This window comes from Notolabrus celidotus, chromosome 13 (assembly GCF_009762535.1).
Source record: "Notolabrus celidotus isolate fNotCel1 chromosome 13, fNotCel1.pri, whole genome shotgun sequence".
Lineage (NCBI taxonomy): Eukaryota > Metazoa > Chordata > Actinopteri > Labriformes > Labridae > Notolabrus > Notolabrus celidotus.
In genome coordinates this window covers 24,894,524-24,918,186 of record NC_048284.1, presented here as the reverse complement: position 1 = coordinate 24,918,186, position 23,663 = coordinate 24,894,524, and the positions used below count along the sequence as shown (strand labels likewise).

The 23,663-nt window shown below is 39.1% G+C and overlaps 1 protein-coding gene across 1 annotated transcript; it reads right to left on the bottom strand.

The window, feature by feature from the left end:
- Positions 1-5,912: 5,912 nt before the first annotated feature.
- LOC117823963 (poly(A) polymerase beta-like) lies at positions 5,913-15,071 on the bottom strand. Its single transcript, XM_034699260.1, has 19 exons — positions 14,800-15,071; positions 14,316-14,498; positions 13,990-14,056; positions 13,790-13,871; positions 13,547-13,656; positions 13,385-13,438; positions 13,086-13,197; positions 12,847-12,936; positions 11,925-12,063; positions 11,609-11,681; positions 11,375-11,495; positions 11,136-11,220; positions 9,860-9,913; positions 9,527-9,646; positions 9,227-9,327; positions 8,900-9,135; positions 7,410-7,805; positions 7,175-7,266; positions 5,913-6,014 (listed from the first exon to the last, which is right to left on the bottom strand). The coding sequence occupies exons 1-19, from the start codon at positions 14,805-14,807 to the stop codon at positions 6,002-6,004; spliced, it is 2,136 nt and encodes a 711-aa protein (XP_034555151.1). The 5' UTR covers positions 14,808-15,071; the 3' UTR covers positions 5,913-6,001.
- Between the last annotated feature and the right edge of the window lie 8,592 nt (positions 15,072-23,663).

The window sequence follows — 23,663 nt, the reverse complement described above, 5'->3', positions numbered from 1 at the left end:
CGAACCGAACCAGAACCATACCAAAACCGTACCAGAACCAAACTAGAACAGAATCGAACCGTACCAGAACTGTACCGAACCATACCGAACCAGAACTAAACTTGGGCAAATAGAACCAGAACCAACCTCATGCAAACAGAACCAGAACCGAACCCAAGCAAACCCAACCAGAACCGAACCAGACCTGAACTAGAACCATACCAGAACCGTACCAGAACCGTACTAGAACCATACCAGAACCGTACCAGAACCATACCAAACCAGAACCGAATTCAAGCAAACAGAAACAGAACCAAACCCAAGCAAACGGAGATTTTGCTTTTGCGACATTTGTTAGCATGTGACGTATAAGAGATTATCTGTCCACGCAGATAGGCTTTAAAAGCTTCCCAGCGGATAGAAGACGAAGTGTCTGAGGCAAGATTGGTTTCAAGAAACGTATCAATTTTAGTTGTTACATAAGACACAAAGCTGGGGTCTGAGAGGAGGAGAGGACTGAGCCGCCAGGATCTGGATGAAGTGTTATCTTGTAAGGTAAGTGTAAGTTTAAGAGTTGCATGGTCCGAGATGACAATACTTTCATAGTCGCAGGCTTTCATTGAACTGAGTAAGAAGGCGTCGATAAAGAAGTGATCAATTTGAGAGAAGGAATTGTGTACTGGAGAGAAGAAGGAATAGGATCTTGAAGATGGGTACTTGAAACGCCAAGGGTCTATATAGTTATAGGTATGTAGGAACGATTCAATTGTTTCAGATGATTTGGAGGTGGAGTGAGGTTTGTTAGAGGAACGGTCAAGTTTAGGGTCTAACACCAAATTAAAGTCTCCACCAAGAATCAAATGATGAGTATCCAGATCCGGTATGGACTTAAAAAGGTGAGTAAAGAAATTTACATCGTCCCAGTTTGGGGCATAGATGTTAATAAGCGCAAGAGCAGTATTATAAAGTGTGCCGAAGACCATCACATAGCGTCCATTGGGGTCTAAAATTGACTTTGAAACAACTAAGGGAACATCTTTGTGGATAAGGATAGCAGTACCTCTACTTTTAAAGTGAAAGTCTGAGTGAAATAGTTGCCCCACCCATCCCCTCCTAATCCTAAAGTGGTCCAATGTACGAAGATGTGTCTCCTGCAGGAAGGCAATTCCACCTTTTAGGTGCTGAAGATGGTCAAGTACTCGCTTTCTCTTCACAGGGTTGTTTAGACCGTTTACATTCCAGCTGATAAAATTTGTGTACAGAGTATTTAATGAAGTGTTTGCTGACATAATTACCTTACATCAAGGTAGAGCAGGATCGCAACTGGAGCCGGGACCGGTGGGAGGGAGGGGTAAACAAGTACACACATACACACACACATGCACGCCCACACACACACACACACAAAGGAAGAAGGAACTGGAAAGAATAAACAAAGTGAAAAATGAACAGAAAAAACAAGATGGAAACAAATAGAAAGATGGGGAAAAGAAAAAACACAACTGAAAACTGAAGGCCATTCACCTCCCCCGATGAGGTGAAGGCAACCATGACACTTTTTACCGGTATGCTCATGCATTGAGGGTGCGTGTGTAGCAGCATCCTGCTAAATAAAACTCTCAAAAAAATATTTAAGCAAACCCATACAACAATGTTACAGTAACAGCAATATATATAAACATATATACATATATATAGAAGGGACAAAGGTTTTTAAAATAAAAAAATAAAAATAAAAACCTTCACATATCTGCATGAAATTCAAGCCTTTCCGATAACTTTAAGAGGAACTAGGAACAACATACTGTCTATAGAACAGAAGTGAATAAAGTGAAACAGGGAATGAGGGAAGCCCTTGAATAGGTAACTGGAGTCACATATTTAGCAAATCCTATCGAACAGTATATATAAGTAATGAGTGATTAAATGTAACAAAAAAAAATTAAAAAAAATCTGCAGCACATTTATATGGTTGTAAATGACTGTCTATAGTGTATAAAAAAGTAAATATTTATAATAATAGGTGCATTTATCCTTATAAGTTGAATCTTAAGAGTTTGCCTCCCTCTTAGATGCAGGTATACACATGAAATCAACACAAAGGTCAAAACTTTCCCACGGATAGATCTGCGATGAAAGGGTTATCACAAAGTAAAAAGCAGGAGGAAAAGTCTCTCCTGTGAGGACCATATCCATCTGAAGCAATGGCTAGAGAGAGAAATAAATCCACCTGTCCGACCAGAGTGGAGAGGCAGAGAAGGAGACAACTTCACACCAGAATTAAACCAAGGCGTTAAAGTCTAAAGTGAGCTTTAAACCATTAATGAACGGTGACATTAAATGAACGCGTTCTCAGCTGAACAGATTTAGAGTCCAAACATAAAGTACACCGGGGTGAGCAACAGCTCGCGCGTAATGTTCAAAGCAGATTTTGTGAAGGTAGTGCGTTAGGGAGTAAACCTGTAAACAGTCGGGAGCTCGGAGCATCTTTAGACGTTATCACAGATAGTTCAGGACTCACTCACTCACCACCGTAGACAGTCACTTATCCGCGGCACTGGCGGGGTCCCCCGAGGTCGCCGGTGTTGATAGGTGCTTGTTAATGAAGTCGAGAGCTTCGGATGGGCTGGTAAAACTCATCCGTTCATCATTCCACATGAACACCAGACGAGCGGGGTGGTAGAGGCGAAAAGAGATGTCAGCCTGATGGAGCGCGCGTTTCACCGCGTAAAAGGAGGAACGAAGCCTGGCCACCTCCGGGCTGACGTCCGGGAAGAAGTGGATCCGCTTGCCTTTAAATAGAATCGGGCCACCATGGCGGCTGGCGAGGCGCAGAACCAGCTCACGGACCCTGTAGCTGTGCATCCGTACCAGAAGTGGCCTTGGCCTGTCCCCCACTGAAGGTCTCGGCGCGGCGGTGCGGTGGACGCGGTCAATGATGATGGGCATCTCAAAGGCAGTTGGACCGAAAACTTCATGAAGGAGGTTGCTGACAAACTTAGCAGGGTCAGGCATCTCTGCGGACTCGGGCAGACCGATAATACGGATATTCTCCCTCCATGTGTAATTGCTCAGGTAATCCAACTGTTTCTTCATGGTCTCATTTTCCTTGGTCAGCCGCGCCACCGTCCCGTCTAGATCTGTGAGCCTGTCAGAGGTGTTGGTGAGGGACTCCTCGATGTCTCAAATCTTTGTCTTGTGCTCATCAACCGTTTGTTGCAGAGCTGAAATAGCTGTCCCACATTCACTCTGCAAATTTGCAAGAGACTCGAGGTTTTCATTTATCGATAGCAGCCTGGAAGTCGGCAGCGGCTGACGCCGCAGCTGAGGACGTGGAGAGGCGATCGTCAGGTTGGCTAGCTGCTAGCTTAGCCGAACTATTAGCTGTCAAAAAAGACGACAAATCTTTTGTCTTCTGGCCGCCTTTCGGCATGATATCAGACTGTAAAGCCCCTTTAGGGTCGAGGAACAAGAATTACTGTTGCAAAGGTTTGCAGAAGCATTAAAAAAATCAAATTGTGCAGGAGCTGCGTAGACACCGTCTAACACGCACGCATGCTTAACCGGAAGTCACACCACACAAGTTTTTAATGAAAGTTCACGTTTTCTTTTTATTGTACAATCAACAGAACCACTTGTCTTCATCTTAGGCGACAGCTATATTCGCTGTGGGGAAAAGCATGTGAGGGAGACCACTGGGACCAACCTTGGTCCGGATGCCTGTCTCCAGTGTTTTGGCTGGGGTAGCATGGTTTGGAGGAACTTTCTCGCCTTCTTTCATCAGTGCCTTTGAGGAAGAGCTGTGCCAGATGTCCTGCTGATCCACTGTGGCGGGAATGACCTTGGGTTCACGAAGACCATCAAGCTCGTCACAGTGATGAAGCAGGACCTTCAAGATCTCCACCGGCAGTTTCCAAGGATGAAGATCATTTTCTCTGCCATCACCCAGAGAAGCCGGTGGAGGTCTTTCCATCCTAAAAAAATGGACCAAGCAAGGCGCTTCGTGAACAGTGTGATGGCTACCTTTGTTTCATCTGTTGGCGGAAGCATTGTGCATCATCCTCAGATAAAGCATAGAAATCCTGGACTTTTTTGAATGATGGAGTTCATTTCATCCCTTTGGGTAAATGATATATTTTTTAAAATAATGTAGCCATGTGTTTGAAAGATCAAATCCTGTAGGGTGGTGTTGGATTTGGTCTTTCAATCAGCTTTTTTTTTTGGCAGGAAAAAAAATTCCAGGATTTATATGCTGTATTTGATATGCACCCTTTATTTAATTATATTATTTAACACAGTTTTGTGTGAAGGGTAGCCATTACACTGTTCAAGTCTGTCACAGCTCACCTGCTACTTCAGAGGTTCTGGTAAACGCCAGGGTCCAGTTATTTAAAAGATTTCATCTGAAAAGCAAAGATTCAGATTCTGTAATCCAAGTTCTCTTAATCTAGCATTCTTTAATAATGTTGGAGTGAATCAATCTCATTCTCATACAGACTTTAAAGATAAAGCAGAAGGAGAGGTAGAACTATCAGTATTCTTCTTTCATGTGACAAAAAAGTACAAAACACAAAGAAAACCTTCAATGATGAATTTCTTTAAAAACAGAAACTCCTCTAAACTGATAAGAAACAATTCATGTTACTTAACAATTATTGTCTTTGCCTAAAGCAAGCACTGCTCTGTATTACATGAGAAACACCGCTGAATACCACGATAGATAAAGTAATAAAGCAATGATAGTAAAGGTTGATGCTGTTCTCTTTATCCCCCAGGGTACGTGTACGACCCAAACAACAGAAAGCTTCTAACATGAAATCTATTCAGATTCCTGCTGCAATGTGATTCCTGCCCATTCCCCCTGTTTGTGCTTCACGTCAGAATCTAACTGCATCTAGCACTAACAAAAAATGACCAGCAGGTGGCAGCAGACACTATGACTTAATGTAAATAATTAAATATAAAGATGTTTTCATTTAAACTTATCAAGCTTAGTTTTTAATATTTTTATGTTATGACTTTTTGTTGCTGACTGGACTTAGAAATGGCACGTTTTTTAAAGTACATTTAACTGTATGACCTTATTAAGGGTTAAAGATGGAGGTTAATTATGCATTATACAAAAATAAAACACATCCCATAATGACATATCAAATAATTTAATGAAATGATACAGAGTCCTCAGGTATCAAACAGCTCCTTAATCTCTTAACTATGTGTTTATTAGTTATTGCTGTTTGACTCTTGTTGACTGTTTTTGTTCTGACTTTGTTTCTGATGTGGCTATTTAATTAACATTTGGAAAATATGTATACTCTGAGAGCATTCTCCTATCTTTAATAACACAATACATGTAACGAGCATTTCTACACAGGTGGCCCATCTTAGTTAAAAGCCCACTCACCACGACTAGGTGCAGGCCATGAGTGGGGACACTGGACAAGACATACTTGACGAACAGGACAAACTCTATCAGGTCATACATAAAAATACAAGAAAAGGTGCATAGAGAAACTTCAAACTTTACACACATACAATATGGATTGAAGTGTAATAATAACAACATTTTATTAGAACAGGGTAAAGTATCAAATAAAGTTATGCACACGATTTTTACATTTAACTTAAAGTGAATAAAGGTAGAACATAAGTGCAAAGTTAAACATATCAAAAAAAATTCCCAAATATATATATATACATATACATATATATATATATATATATATATATATATGTATATATATAGATATTTAAACGTATCTAGTTTCTGTATTTGCACATAATGTGGTTTTACCAAAATGTAAATGTGGTTAACCCTTAAATTAAAGTCTGCAGTATGATGAATTGTATTTTTGAAGCTTTATTTAAACAGCAGAATTATCTTGTTTCAAGTGGTGAACCACAAGAGACAATAATGCAACAATACGGCAGAATATTTGCAACATTTACGTTTTTATTTATGCAATCACAAACAGACAAGACATAAGAGGGTGAAGATTTCCCCTCCTGATCAGGAGCTCCATCAGAAGTTATCACTGTAAGAGAAAAGACAAATATGGATGTGAGACTTAGAGGTTAATGGACTGGTGTATAAATCCCCCTCCCCTGTAATAACACCCGTGGGTACTAATAAAAATTATGTCCGCATTATGACATATACCATAAAACAAAAACTGTGTAAAAAAAAACAGACTTTAAAAGTTGGTAATGACTGTGTATCAGGTTTTTAAAGTGTTGCTTGTTAAAACCAGCTTCAAAAATGTTAAAGTCTCATGTATTTATAGCTTTAAACACTATCAGATAATTAAATTTAAGAGCAGACAAAACAACTCTAAACTTTTTTACTCCTGCTAAATGCCAAATTCCTGCGAGGAAAACTGACATTCACACACACACACACACACACATAGACACACACACACACACACACACACACACACACACACACACACACACACACACACACACACACACACACACACACAAAACAAGATAAGAGAGTAGAAGCAAGACTACGGTGTTTCCCTGAAACAAATCTCTACCTTTTCAAAGGACTCTGTCTGTTTAAAATAATTTAAACCATTACAACAAATATAGTTAAAGATCCACAGTCCATACTGTGTGACAAACTTCTGAAAAAGGGACATTTTTTAGCAGGTTTAAATCTAAATTCAAAACAGGGGGCCAAATCAAAGGTCAGACAGTGGTCAACTCAGTAATTGCTTTCCTCCCTCTAGCACTCAGAAACCATTTCACATTATCACTTGATGAGAAAACTCTGATGGCTCAGGTGCGTTTAAAAAGTCTGATGCCCATTTCATATAATTAATTGTTGAGTCCTGGCCAAGAAACTGCATGTGGTCTTTAAAACAATGCATGAAGGTCCACTCCAAACAATAAAAACCCTTATTTTCTTCCTCTTGCAGACAGTGTATAGAAAGATAAGTGAGAGTTCATGCTAATCTGAATCAGGTTTTGCTGTCACTAATTGACTTCTCTGTGAACAGTGAGGCCAGCAGAAAGGCTTCACTGCCCTCTAGTGGCTGAAAAATATAAACTCATGCAGCTCTATCGTCCTTGAATCTAACTATGAATACTGTATGTGAGAATGACTCGCAGATCGGGCACAATAGACGCTAGAAAAGAGGAGCAATTTGTGCAGCAAGTAGAAAGTATTAGTTATCAGATGCCTTACCGGAACAGTTTCAATCTGATGGGGAACTTTGGAGTCATAGCAGGCTTGGAAAGGCTTAGTGGCAGGTCTGACAGCTCTTTTTCGGGCCCAGTCTGAGAAGGACAAACAGAAATATCTTGTTATAAGCACTTTTTATGCAATAAGTGGATCTTATGACTCATGTCATCCAGTGCAAACTGAAAAGGTTAATTGAGCATAAACTTAAAGATCCATTTAGCAAGACAGTTTAGCATACCAGGTTATCTCTGGGTTTTTTGTTTGGTGTCTCAGGCTCAGTAGCGCGAGGTCTCTTGGTGCTTTGAGAAGTGCTAGGGTCTTGAGTTGTCTCCATATCAGCTCTGAACTTTTTGCATGTCGTTGATGGTTGAGGACAGAGAGGTCTCTTGGTGCTTTGAGAAGTGCTAGGGTCTTGAGTTGTCTCCATATCAGCTCTGAACTTTTCGCATGACGTTGATGGTTGAGGACAGAGAGGTCTCTTGGTGCTTTGAGAAGTGCTAGGGTCTTGAGTTGTCTCCATATCAGCTCTGAACTTTTTGCATGATGTTGATGGTTGAGGACAGAGAGGTCTCTTGATGCCCTGCTGTGTCAGGGATGGTGAAGCACCTGAGCTGCTTGTCATGGAATGCAATTCCTGTAGTAAACAAGAAAATGTTGAGTTTTAGTGACACATTTAACAAGGGGCCTTGTTGGTGCCATTCTTACTGATTTACAGCTTACTGCACATTCTGGGCATGTTAAATAATTCCAAGTGTTATAGGCTAATGTAAATAAAATGAGGACACTGATACCCCTCTTGTGACAGTACAGTATATCTAAGGCTACTTCCAGCAGCTGGATAGATTGGTTTAGCTTTACTAGCAAGGAAACAGCTTGCAGCACTCAAAAGATAACCCTGTCTGTTTTTTTAATTTCATACAAAAACAAAGGGTGTAAAAATATTGAGCAGAAGTTGTGTTGTTTGTGTGAGAAATGAATGATTTGTTCTAATAATAAAACTTCCAGGAGTTTTGTCGTCACAGTGAGGTTGCTAATCGTTAAGAGAGTACTCTAGGAAGTGTTTGCTACTGGTCAGTAAATATGGGAAAACAGCCAGCCTAACTCTATCCAAAGGAAATCCCTTCATATATTTTAATCCCTACAACAGAGCTGTAAAAATATTTGTCTACATTTCTTGGATGAGGCACTGTAACTCCCCGAGTCTAGTTGTCACTGTGAGGTTGTGAGCACATAACTGACAAAATACCATAACTTAAAAACTGTACACCAAGTAAGTATTGAGAATATCCATTACTATATTGCACAGAAAATCTGAACTCCAGTGGCTGGTTAGCTTATAGCATTGGAACTTAGAGCACAGAAACAGCTAGCCAAACTATTCACAGGTAATCCATTCAAATAGTTTATCCCATAAAAAACAAAGGTGTATTTGTTTTGTCTTTGTAGATGTAAAGGGTTGGTTTTGTGCACATCTATTTTTCATCAACACACTTCATGGAGTTTTGTCAGGTTGCTTATCATTCAGAGTGGTTTCATGGTGCCGACACCTCCCTACACCTAGTTAGTATTTGTGAAATAAGATAAGCAACCTATTGTTTCAGACTTGACCACCATCTCTGTATCCATCTCATTTAAGTCTGCAAACATGTAAATCAGAGTATTTCTCCAAAAACATGAACACATTTCTTGAAAATGACATTTTCTCATCAGTAAAGCTAGATGGCATACCTTGTCAGCTCTTATCCTTTTCGCTGGCATCAAAGATTGAGTTAAATCTTTTCTTTTTATGGCCGGGTGTATCAGAGGTGCTGCATTCGAAATTTGGCGGTGTGTGAGCCTGACTGGATATGACACCATTTGGCTTCTATTAGGTAGCTTCCAGGTGTGGTTTTCCCTCTGTATATATTTGGCTGTTAAGGTCGCCCCCTCATCGGACATCTTGTAACCACGTTCCAGGCCCCTGACTGCAGAAACACAAATAAAGAAGCTTTTAAAAAGATCTCACAACATGGTTCCTTTTCTTCTGAATATTTTGAAAGATAATAAAAAATGTACCATGATTTAAGAGGGGCTGGAGCTCAGTGAACAGATCGACTCTTTGGTATTTAAAATGATCCATATTGAAGACAAGTCCGATCAGCCAAACTGTGTTGCTTCTGAAACAGATATAAACAAATCAGTTGACAAGTGAAGCACACTTTACTATTGTTAATATCTTAGTGCAATCTGAGAGTAAAAACACAACATAGGAATAAAATATAGAAAGAGTAGCATATGAGATATTAGTATTGATCACTCAGGGGCTTATTCTTAAGAGTGCCCTGACATAGTTTAACCATCAAATCATGTTCTTACTTTCCATAACTATCTTGTGGTCCAGGGTAGGACTGCAGGTTAACATGGGCCCGGGAAATAAGCGGGTTTCTCTCCAGAGTTCCTACCAGGTGTCTGATTTTAGACTCAAACAGGCATACCCTGATGAAGCGAAACAAAACATAATGCTCAGGAAGACAAAAGCACAACAGAAGCTAGAGATAAAATATTAAAACGGTTTTCTCCCTCAAAGAGAACCACAGGTGTGAATAAGAAGTGCTCTCGCCCAAAAATGTGGGATTGTCTACAAAAATGTCTGCATCTGTTCCAGTTTCTCTGTAACTTGGCTTCTCATGTTCTGTGCAGAGTACTCACCCGTCTCGATGCTGCTCTTTTGTTGTTGAAGTTAGTTCCACCTTAATGTAATGCCTTTAGAAATAAGAGACAGAACAATGGCAATATAACACAAGGCTAGAATTGTACTATAGTAACTATACTTGCATTTCTATCAATTGTTGAGGGAAGTCATGATCAATATTTGAAGCAGACCAGGCTGCAGCAGAGTAACATAACTGAACAAAGATGGACACTTTTCTTTACCACAACCACTATGAACACCATTTTCAAGACAAAACCTGTCGACTTCACCATCTGAAGCTGTAAACAACTGCACACTATGTCATATACTCCTTATTCTGACAACGGCATAATTAGCTGTACAAAAATTAACTGCCTGTTCTGACCTCCTGATAGCTACAGAGATTTTTAATCTGAGGGGGAAAAAAGATAAAAGTCTATGGTAAGTCTAAACTAGTAAAAGTGATCAAAAATGCATTCATATGAGGTTTATTCAAAAAATCACAATATAACATGTGCATAGGATAACACAGATACATTAAATACTTCAAGGAACAACAGATTTTTGTCAGACAGCACACATGAAAAGCTTTAACACATTTTCAGATCTTTAACCATCAATTTCTTAGATCACTTGAACATGCTTAAGGCTATATTCTCAATTAAAAACAGCAACGTGTGGTGTCAAATCCATAAAACAGATGTTATTTAACTGTAACATTGGGTGCAAACTTAGGTCTGATGTTAAATAATGTGTGAATCCATGCAGAGACAAACAGTCCACATTTCATTTAAAAATTAAAGTCAATCACAATAAAAAACAATTACAAGTAATGATAAGAGCAAATAGCAAAAAACATTTTAACACATCAAATACACACCAGGAAGAAACATCCACTAGTTCATGTTAGGAAAAAAAACATGACCAATTATTATAACCAAAACCATTCTAAGTTTGTGTTTTGGGGGAAAAGGCCACAAGTCTCTCTAAAGCTAATAATAAAATTACCTTCCATATCAAATTCATACACGAAATAACACAATGTGTAAAAACAACTTCATTCAAGACTACAGATCTTCTACTATACAATATTAAATAAAATACATAGCTTTAACTGTGTGATTTAAAAAAGGTATCAAGTTCTACAGTAAACAGATTTCTATTTCAGATCATCAAAGTGATAAAGAATTACAAAAAAATGGCTAGTGTCCACATTTAAGGAAGTAGTATATATCTGAGGGTATTTAGTACATGTAAACACACATATTCTTCTCTAAACTCCAGAATACATACTTGTACTGCTCCAAAAAGTCTGAAGCTTCAAATAGTTTGGACCAGCTTTCTTGTTTCTGCCGGATATGTTCAGTGATTTCATATCCTGTGAATGAGGAGGAGAAAGTTGTTAAAGCCTGACTGTTGAGAAGTTATGCATTTGTCACATGCCTTGGAGGCAACTAAATCCTTAATCAAAGATTTGTGGAGGTTTGAATTTGTGATCAGGTGATTTGAAAATCAGCTGAGTAACTACGTACCTCTCTTGATCTCCTCTGTTATAACAGCTAAGGAGGAGCGAGACACATTGCAGGTAGAGTTCTGCTGTGGGTATGCAGGGGTGATCACAGGCATCAGGTGTGAGCGGTCGACTAGATTAGTCTGGGAATGCAGATGAACACAACATTTTCAGTGTTTTAGCATTCATGGACATGACTGACAGGATTTTGTATTTGCGGCTGAAAATGCTGATAAAAATCCTGCCGGAGACTTACCCAGGGATTCCAAACAGGGAACTTGAGACCGCAGTCCACCGTTTTCTTCAAAACAATTGGGATTGGCCACTCCCTGAAAGACAATACAAGATTTACAGATCGTCAAAAATGTCACAGATTTTTTTTTGAATAAAATATTTATATATATTCATAGAAACATCTCAAACATCTCCCTGTTTCTATCTAAAACCAGATGCTATCTATGATCACTAATTTACCCAGACTGTAACAGATCTCATTGCTTAGTGTCCTTTAGTGCATCGCTTCATGATTATTTTTTCCTCTTAAAGGGGACAATACAAACAGATCAACTCACCACATTTCGTACATCTTGAAAAATTTGTTCACCAGGGTGGATGCTGTGGCATTTGGGTATAACTGGCAGACTCTGGCAACCATCATGGCCCATGAGACACCACCCAGGAACCCCATCATGTTGGAGTATATACCACGTCCTGAAGAGAAAAAGGCGGATGAAAAATAGGTTTAAGACCTTGAGTTCAAATAACACCAATGTAAACTTTCTTGCCTAGTTTGAAAATGCTTTTTTTTTTAACTGTTGAACCAATCAGATGTTAAATTTGGGTAAAGTAAGATATCTAGTTGATTAATTCCTCTATGTCTACCTGTGCCACTGAGTAAACCTGTGAATTATTATTCATTGTACTCCGTGTTATGGCAAACGAGCTGTGGTTGTGTGGAAACAAATAGAAACAAGTCAAACAAAATATCAGAGGCAAAATGAGTCACTCGAACACAGGCCAGTGTAAAGAAAAATAAATAGCTGTCTGGGGTCACTCCCTTTGTAAACACCGTCTCTGTTCTTTATTAAAAAAAACACTAACCTATCATGAATATTGAATCAAGATTGATGGGTTTTTCACCAATGACAGTTTTATTATTTAACTGATGTAATACATATCCATTGAAAAGTACTGTGTTGTGTAAACAGAGTTAGAATATGTGCTTTGTTCATTGTTTAGGTAGTTGTGTGAGTTCTTGGTGCATAGTATAATGTAACTGTAACTCTATACATACAAATTGAGACACATGACATTTCAGGTTGTACATATAGTGCGTAGATGGCAAAAATTAAAGTCATTTGATATGCAGTCAAGAAAATATATTCCTGTTAACGACAACGGCCAACACATTGGGCATCTTTTGTGTTTACGTGTAGCTTTTGTCTAAGTAGACAGTTTCAAACTATGCTTAACAACACTTGTAGTGTTACTCACGTTTGGCCCAAAGCTTGATGGCTCTCAGTGTCAGCCGGAAGTTAAAAACATTTGGCACACTTCTGAGGATCTCCTCTGTGACTCTAAAACCTACAAAATTAAGATCGAGAAACAGTTTTATTAAGACAGCCCCCCAGCAAAAAGGGTTAACTACAACACATAAAATGGCATACTTACCTTGCAGCATACTTGCAGCTGTCAAGTATTTATACCTAAGCTAAATACAGTCGGATACTTACCATTGAGACTCCTGACACTTTGTTTATCCATGCCCGTCAGAATTTTGTCATCCATGAGGTTAATACTTACACTGATGCTTTTCTGTGCTACTAGAGCAAAAACCAGATCAATCTAAACAACAACAGGAGCACAAACACAATGATTAAAACTCATACAAACATTATAAGAAACGTATACAGCAGAAAGTTTAGTTATTTCTATGTTTCTATTCTCTTGGTGCAAAGCAAATTCCTCAAGGTGCAATAAAGCGTTCAGTCATTCATTAATTTATTCGTCCTTGTCTCTTTAGCTTATTTACCTCAATCCCATCATAAGAGAATTTGATGACTGGGACGAACGCATCTTCAATGACCTAAAGAAACAACAATTATATCAGTCACTTGTTGCAATATAGAAGAAAACTGTTTGATTTGTACACACTGTACACACATATTTATACACAATCACCAATATGGCATACCATTAAGCCTTTGACCTCTTTTTGAGCTTTCAGCTTCTCAGAAAAGGACCTGAAGAAGTCCTTCCTCTCCAGGAATCCAGGTCCGACACACAGGATGTCAATATCAGCACCTGTCAGAGCAGCAAAAACTCATATGAGTGCAGGTTTCTTTGCTAGTTAGTGTGTGTAAGTGTTACTATCCTCCCCATTCTCTTTCATGATTCATTTTTAGGTCTTTATTTGAGGCAATAAACCTTTACATACCTTTTGAGTCAGCTCCCAGATGATAGGATCCAAATGGGAAGATTTTGCCTCCAACCTTTGCTGTCACCACTTCAGGTAAATTCTAAAATTACAAATATATACATATAAATAAAACACATAATCTATGCAGCAAGAGGTTCTCAGCATCACATTAGGAGTGACTTTTGAAATGACAATACTTGAGGAAAAAGTTGCCTCACCATACGTTCACAGGTGTCTGTGAGCCACTTCTTATAGAGAGACTCCAGACTCTTGACAACATTTTCTCTGCAAATAAAACAAAGAAAAATTTATAACATTTTCATATTTCACACAAAACACGTCTTTACACTTTTGGTCAACAAAAATTCATTGATTTATCCAAGTTGTTCTCCTTTTTTTGCTGTGATAACCAACCAGGGCAATGACCCAAAAGCATGTGCACTCAGTCAAAACCTTTTCATGTTTAAACATTTCAAGTGTCTGCCCCACCAAGCTGTATTTTTTAACGATATGGAAACTGACATGGAATAAAGATGTGTCCTACCTGTGCTGCTTTTCTGTGCCTATCTCAAATACACTGCATGATTTCAGCTCTTCAACCATCTTTCTGGTCTGGATCAGGTCAGCTTCCTCTGGCATATCTTCACTTATAGGAGGAGTGATCCCATACCAATGGGTTGTGTCCAGGAATAATGGTAGAGTTTGGCTCTGTTTCTTAGTGTTTTTACTGAAAAGTGACATGTGAATGTTAGTTTCACTAGTTATGCAACATTCATGACGAAAACACAAATTACACAGGCTTACAATTATACAAAAGAAACATTGACAGCAAGGGTGTGTGGGTTACAAATAGCTAAATCTGCAGTACATTTGTGTCAACAAAGCACACTACTGTAAATCAAAACAGATACAACAAAAAAAACAAAATATGCAAAGTTACATACAATTTGATGTCAACTGATTTCAGATGATCTGTACCTAGCTTTAATGTTTGAAAAGGTAGTTACATACACAGCTGTAGTACTTACAAAGACATTGTGGTAGTGGTTAATCGCTTGTTAGTGCAGTTTTATCGAGTCAAAAAGTAACCTCTTGTCCTCTCAGTGATCTCTTGCTCTCTCAGTGATCTCTTGCTCTCTCAGTGATCTCTTGCTCTCTCAGTAAACTCAAAGGCAAAGTGAGCTGAGTCCAGCAGAGAGCATCGTTCTTATACTTTGGATTGGATTGTCTTATTATGTCGTCATAATGTCGGATTGTACCAGTGACTGTGGATAGAACAGGTGTCTGTGACGCGTGCTTTAAGCTAGTATAAAATGCAGTTTTATGCTAGGTTAAAAATGTGCTGTCTGTATGCGATTTTTGTACAATGAATTAATAACCATTAGTCCACAGTTTTGGAAACCACACTTCCACTGTTGCAAGGTTCATTTGGGTTTAGTATTCTGATCTGCTTCCAGTTTGCATATCACCATAATGTGTACGAAGAAAAAACAAAAACAGCTAAAAAACATATATAATCTGTTGTCAGTAGGAGTTATTATCTATCAACCCTGTCACAAATGCACCCCCATAAACTTAAAGAAGCCATACTCACTGTTTCTATACACCAGGTGGATCAGGATACTTGCAGAAAAAACTCGAAAAAATGACAGAAATGTAACATGATTTTTGACTGGCTCATATGGCAAGTAAATGCATTTTGTTGTACTGTGGTAGACGTGGACTAGCCTGTAAAGATGTTCTATTCAGCCCTATTCAATTAGGGCCCGCGGGCCACATGCGGCCCGAAAGCAACCCTCGAGTGATTGTGACTTGGGTCCGACTTCTTTTACTAACAATGACAAGTGCTGCTCTTTTATTGTGTTTTTGCCCTTTTGGGTGTGACAATACGTTAATAAACATCCAGTGTGTTTGTTATCTTATCTATTTGTTTTTCTTTTAAATGGTTAATTTTGCTCACTGCTAAAAATGTCCGGCCCAGCTCATGTCCTTAATCTGAAAAACCGGCCCGACCAAATATTTAATTGAATAGCCCTGGTATATAATATTTAAAGAGTTAGGCTAAAGAATCAAAACTGGCTTCTTTATTTCGTAAAGTAACAAAGGAAAACACTCTAAATATTATCATCATCCATTTAAAAAAAAATACTAAAAATAAAAAACAGTACATCACATTAATTGTATAATTGGATGGATTAAAACCTGACCTTGACCACTTATCCCAGTTTCATTTGGAGGGCCGACGTCTCCTGGCCTGATATTAAAAATGTGTTAGATCTCCATAACTACAGCACAGATGATACTCCAGAATCCTAAAAATAACAATATAAAAAATATGAATGTGTGATGAAATGTGTTTGTTAAGTGCCTCAGGGTCTCACAGTGGGAGTGCAATATAAAGTGGATTGTGCAGAGCTGTTTGAAAGGTTGAATCCAAAAGGTACTTCATTCTACATTTTGCAGCAAGAAAGAACTACAGATGTAATCAAGCTGCAGTACATTAAGCATCCAGTAGGGGGAGATGTAGAACAACACATGTCGCCTGCAGAAATCCTCTGCAGTATGTTGATGTTTGCAGGACTGAGAGTGGTGAAAGTTTCTGCACCAAATGAGTTTCGGAGGTAAAACAACAGTTGGCATTTTTATAGTCTTCCTCACAGTGTGAACAACATGTGTGCTGAACTTTACACCTGTGACTCATGTGGCTCTGCTCAGTTACAGACTTCATTAGTAATTGATTGTCTCCTCACCTAAGAGTTTTTCTGGCAGCAAAAGCTCGGGCCTGTGTTCATTTTTATCATCTCTGCACTTACAGAAACTCTTAAAACCACCAGGAACCAATCAGTTATGGAGGGAAGAGATGACATACTTTCAAACTGAAGGAGAAGAAACCCTTTGGCAATATTCAGTAGAGCCTCGCTGAGAGCATAAAAGAAAGAAACAATGGAGCGTACTTTCCTTAAATGATGACTTGTTTATCAATGGGTCAGCTACGTTTGAGCACAGAGGCCCTGTTTGTCTGTTTTGGACCGGCTCTACATTGTGAACATGGAGGTGCTGAGTTGTGCCTGTCAAAACAGCTGGCAGCCGATCACCACGGCCGCTTATCTCGACAGGATCTTTTTCATCCCGAAATAAGACTCTGCTTGAGCAATGATTCATCCAAACAATGAGCTGTGGGCGAGCCAGCGGTTTGCTCCTCTATTAAATATGTGATCCAACCCATTGTCTGAAAAAAGTTAACTGTGTACAGGTTTAAACTGGTCTCTCTGTCTCTAGACCATGCAATCTGTTGAAGTTCATGTAGATGAGAAGTTCTTTCTGCAATAAGGACATCTAGAAAGCCTCTGCAAACAGAATGCCACTAACTCACATCATGAATTCTTTTTAAGATCTAGTTCCGCTTTCTAATAATAAGATATAAAATATAAGATGCAACTATGAACTTATCTTAACTATATTTAAATACTACTCATATAAGTGTGATTTTTAGCAGATGTTCCCAAACTTTTCAGCCTGCGAACCCCACAGCCACGTCAGAGGCTCAAGGCCCTCACTGTCCCTCTATGTGTTCAAATAATGCCCACAGCCGAGGGCAAAAACTGATGGGACAATCCAACAACAAAGTACATTAAAACAACATTAAAAAACACAACAACTATCATAATTATTTTAAAGTAATGTCAAAAGTAGACACACAGGTGAGTGTGCGTGCATCTGTGAGTTTCGTACTGGCTTTAAGCCACAGATACCTCATTTAACTGAACTAGCCCTTTCATTTGCACATGTTGCTGTGTTTCCTTTGATGGATTAAGGTTTGGGTTATGATTAGGGTTAGGGTTATGATAAGGATGAGGGTTATGATTAGGGTTAGGGTTTTGATTAGGGTTTTGATTAGGGTTAGTATGTGAGTTAGGGTTATGATTTGGATTAGGGTTATGATTAGGGTTAAGGTTTGGATTAGGGTTTTGAGTAGCATTTGGATTAGGGTTAGGGTTGGGTTATGATTAGGGATGAGGTTTGGATTAGGGTTAGGGTTGGGTTATGATTAGGGATAAGGTTTGGATTAGGGTTAGGGTTATGAATAGGGTTAGGGTTATGATTAGGGTTAGGGTTATGAATAGGGTTATGATTAGGGTTAAAGTTTAGATTAGGGTTAGGGTTTGATTCAGGCTTAGGTTAAGAGTTTGAATTAGGGTTAGGGTTTGGATAAGGATTATTAAAAACAGATTGTGTTAGAGAAAGGCAAAATTCTTAAATGTAGAGTGAACTCAAGAATAAACATTTTTTAAAGTCTAGAAAAAACTCTTAAGAACTTCACACTTATATTTCCAGATGACCTGGTATGTTCAAGTAACATAAGGTTATTTTATTAACCTCATCACTGGTATGACTGGTATAACTTGTCCATTAGAAACTAGAGGTGAGAAAATCCTGAGCATTTACTTATCACTTAAATTTGAGTGATTCAACAATAAGACTTGCATCCTAATAAAAGTGGTTGTACTTTTTCTGAATAAGTCACTCACTTCAGAGGACTTTGAAAATGGCCTCTCATGATTGATACCATGCATGAATCTGAAGTGGAATTTTAGATCCTCTCTTTGGTAAAAGATTGAACCCCAATAGAAAATAATATATTAAGCCATCATCGTTACTTTTTGAGAATGATATCACAAAGCGGCTTTGTCTATATGTTTAAATTTCACAAGTGGTTCACTAAAGGTTCACTGGTGTTACTTGTAAGGACATTTTCCACATATTTATGCATTATTTTTATTTATCCATTAATGATCCTCCAAAATAGAATTTATGAAGTGACACATTTAAACATTTAAAGAAGCTTGATACAAAAACTGGTTGACCCTCCTGAAAACCAGGGACAAGGTTAAGGTTATTTCTTTGCGTGGAGGTTAAGTTGGTCAGACCGTCTGTTAGTGAATTAGCTGGTGTTGATGCTGAACTGACAGTTAATCAGAGGGGACATCAATTAAACAAAGATCAGCTCGGGTTGCTGCTCTGCGGCGTTGGTCATTTTGTGTGCTGATGACCCCTTCGACTCATACACACACACACACGCACGCACACACGCACGCACGCAAGCGCACACACACACACACACACACACACACACACACACACACACACAGGTGGCATTATCTGAAGGCTAGTTAACCACCACACCACCCTGGACGGCTCCCCCTGTGAGGTGAAACTCAATTATGGATGACCATCATTAGAAACTAGACACGCAGGAACACAGGCTTGCCCAGAGTGACACAAACACACACACACACACACACACACACACACACACACGTAGACATGTGATGGGCACAACGTTTATTCTCAGAGACACCCAAGACTATTGAAGTGCTAATAGGGTAACGCCATCCACTTCATTCTGTAACCACTGCACCTGTAACCTCTCTGACCCCCAGGTGACCACCATTATCATTTTTGATCAGTATCATTACTCGCCTATTAATATTGGTCTCAAAATATGATACCAGCTCTAACTAATTACCGCATGGCAAAACCTTTAAAGAATTACAGGGATCTGAGCTCTGCTTTACAGTCCGACATGGGTTTTGCCTCCATTGTATCTCAGAGTTGACGTTGGGTTCAGCTGCATCATCCCTCTTTTGTCTGGGCTCTTAATCCTACATTATTTTAAAGAGATTAAACAGGATAGACACATCTCTTCATCAAGTATTAACACAAGGTATTAAGCTGCAGTACATCAATTTACAGCATCTACAATGTAAACGCCTATCAAACAAAGGTCTCAGCTTTCAGATGCTTGGATCTACTTCAGTTTTCATGGCATTTCTTTGCTGCCACTCCATCCTTGTTTTTTAGCACTCATGAACATGCATTTCCTTCAGGGTTATGTGTCTGACACTTTGGTTTTTCAATGAAAACTTGCATCTGTACTCTGTGTTTATTGTCAACTAGTAAATGCAATAATGCTAATATGCTAAACTCACGAAGATGAACCTGAAAACATTTAACCCACTATTGGGGCAACAATGTTTGAGACGCACTGTGAGGAGTTTTTATCTGATTTTCAAATAGTATCACTCTTCATGATCTACTCTGTAAAATGAGATTACTAGCGTTAAGACTGTTTTTTTTTTAATATTAAGAGCTCACCTCTAAGTATCTATATTTAGAACTCTTCTTGTAAAGTTTGGCATTGAGAAGTCAGTTAGCAAGCAGAAGTACTATTTATTTTTCTTTTCTTTAAATAGATATTTTTTGACATAATGTTTTGGGTGATACTTCAGCAGGGTTGGCAAATAATATCTGCGTTTTCTGTTGAACTACTGTTCTATAATAAAAAGAGCGAGCTTGCTATTAACAGGATTTAATGTTAATGCCGGGTGTGAATGCTTCTCTTATCTTTGGGGACTAAAGACTTAAAGTGTGTGCACATCTATGTAATTCAGACATCTATTGAGACACTCGGGCTGTGACAAATAATGCTAAACCAGCACACCTGATCACTTTTTGTAAGCTAACAGTAAGAAATCAAAGATTACAAAGTTTTGTGTGTGTGAAGATTTGTCTTGAACGAAGAATATTAGTATAAAAAAATGTATTCACTTCTACAATATATGCACAGTTTTGCAAGAGTCAAAGCTTTGTGACAGTGGTTGATGGTGCTCATGGGAAATGTATGTAAACCATATTGCTTTATATCCTCACATGCCTCTGCCAAGGTGAACCATGTCAAATTGTATTTGTTTGGAGAAGCATATATTTCTGCCTGTACTAAGGCGTCTCTAATAAGTTACTAGCTCCAATAAAACAAATAGTACAAGAAGCAAGTGAAGGTATAGACATACCATGAACATGTCCAGGCATGTGTTGTGTCTTTAAAATTCCAATCAACCCCACACAACGCCCCATGGATCACTAACTGCCAGTGACCAACTGGTGATGTCTATAGTGTCTGAAATCAGCTTTGATGCAAGTTAACAAACCAAAGGAGGAAACCAAGAGCAGGAGAAATGGAGCTGAGCTTTCAAAGAGGGTAAACATGAGTGTATAAGAAAGTCCCAGAGGCGGAGTACAATGTCAGACAGTAATTTTGTATCGCAAAATTCTGTGTAGTTAAAAGATAAGAGAGAAGATAGTAAATGGAAGGTAAATTGTGAATTTGCTTGTGCCCTTTCCAGTCATGTGATTACAAAAAGTGCCTTATACAAAATGTGTGAACATTCACTCATTCATGCACAATATTCCTAGACTGATGACAGAGGTTATACACACTGCCAGGCTATTCCACAAGGTTGGATCATTCACACTGACAGACTAATGGATGTGCCTTAAGACCAAATGAGGTTCATTGTCTCGTCCAAAGACACTGCGTAAGATGCTTTATGTCTCCCAGGAGTCCAATCCAAGACCAAGTTCTGCTGCGTATACTATTAATGAAAAGCTAATTATCCAAAGTCTTGTCTCTTAAGCAGTGTTTTAATGGTGTCTCTCATTGTTCAGAAAACAAAGCGAGTAAGAGCACAAAAGTGAATGTGTCATTGATAACTACAGTGGGGCAAAAAAGTATTTAGTCAGCCACTGATTTTGCAAGTTCTCCTACTTAGAACGATGAGAGAGGTCTGTAATTTTCATCAGAGGTACACTTCAACTATGAGAGACAAAATGAGAAAAAAAAATCCAGGAAATCACATTGTAGGATTTTTAAGAATTTATTTGTAAATTATGGTGAAAAATAAGTATTTGGTCACCCACAAATAAGCCAGATGTCTGGCTCTCACAGACCTGTAACTTCTTCTTGGAGAAGCTCTTCTGTCCTCCACTTGTTACCTGTATTAATGGCACCTGTTTGAACTTGTTATCTGTATAAAAGACACCTGTCCACAGCCTCAAACAGTCAGACTCCAAACTCAACCATGGCCAAGTCCAAAGAGCTGTCGAAGGACACCAGGAAGAAAATGTGGACCTGCACCAGGCTGGGAAGAGTGAATCTACAATAGGCAAGCAGGTTGGTGTGAATAAATCAACTGTGGGAGCAATTGTAAGAAAATGGAAGACATACAAGACCATTGATAATCTCCCTCGATCTGGGGCCCCATGCAAGATCTCATCCTGTGGGGTCAAAATGATCATGAGAACGGTGAGCAAAAATCCCAGAACTACATGGAGGGACCTGATGAATGACCTGCAGAGAGCTGGTACCAAAGTAACAAAGACTACCATCAGTAACACACTACGCCGAGAGGGACTCAAATCCTGCAGCGCCAGGCGTGTCCCCCTGCTTAAGCCAGTACATGTCCAGGCCCGTCTGAAGTTTGCCAGAGAGCATATGGATGATCCAGAAGAGGATTGGGAGAATATCATGTGGTCAGATGAAACCAAAATAGAACTTTTTGGTAAAAACTCAACTCATTGTGTTTGGAGGAAGAAGAATGCTGAGTTGCATCCCAAGAACACCATACCTACTGTGAACCATGGGGGTGGAAACCTCATGCTTTGGGGCTGTTTTTCTGCAAAGGGGACAGGACGACTGATCCATGTTAAGGGAAGAATGAACGGGGCCATGTATCGTGAGATTTTAAGCCCAAACCTCCTTCCATCAGTGAGAGCATTGAAGATGGAAAGTGGCTGGGTCTTCCAGCATGACAATGATCCCAAACACACTGCTCGGGCAACGAAGGAGTGGCTCCGTAAAAAGCATTTCAAGGTCTTGGAGTGGCCTAGCCAGTCCCCAGACCTCAACCCCATAGCAAATTTGTGGAGGGAGTTGAAAGTCTGTGTTGCCCAGCGACAGCCCCAAAAACATCACTGCTCTAGAGGAGATCTACATGGAGGAATGGGCCAAAATACCAGCTACAGTGTGTGCAAACCTGGTGAAGACTTACAGGAAACGTTTGACCTCTGTCATTGCAAACAAAGGTTATGTTACGAAGTATTGAGTTGAACTTTTATTATTGACCAAATACTTATTTTCCACCATAATTCACAAATAAATTCTTTAAAAATCCTACAATGTGATTTCCTGGATTTTTTTTCTCATTTTGTCTCTCATAGTTGAAGTGTACCTCTGATGAAAATGACAGACCTCTCTCATCTTTCTAAGTGGGAGAACTTGCAAAATCAGTGGCTGACTAAATACTTTTTTGCCCCACGGTAAATGTGGTGTCGTGTTTTGATGCTCACGTAACAAGCACATGCTCCTCTGATGGAAACATGTTCATTGTACCATGCATGTAAACTCAATTTCCCAGTAGCCATGGATACATCTGTATCCGTAACATGCATTATTAATCCATTTTCCATACCTTGTTTGTCCAATTCTTACACACATGCTCTTTCAGAATCAGGCCGACTGAACTAAGGGGAAGGTTGAGGCTTAGCTGTGCAGCATTCAAAATCAACTTTTTTTAAAATTATTTCTTAAAGATTGTTTGTCCCAGAGATACAAAAAGTGATGCCATTTGAATTATTTTACTTTTTTTCCCTCAATAAGTACTTTTGTATGCCTCGAGGCTTACTCAACCTGGCAGCCTGACCACTAATCAGCCGCTCTTGTTCTTGTTCTAAGTGTTTGTCTGATACTGTATCAGAGCTTACTGGTTCATATCAGCTTTAAGTAGCCAGAGTGGTAACTTGAGTGGGGGGGGTGTATCCAGCTCAGTGGGCTCAATCTGTCTTCATGGGCCATACACAAACTCACACACACACACACAAGCAAAACAAAGTATCAGGTAACACTCTGTTAATTATTTAGCGGCTCAGAAGAGCGACACTCAGCAGCAACCAGATTCCTCCACCTCTTTTCAGCAGGCCTGAATATTAATGATCCCGAAGGAGGGAAACGAGGAAAGACAAGTGCAAAGGCAGAGAGTGTATGATGAAGAAGATT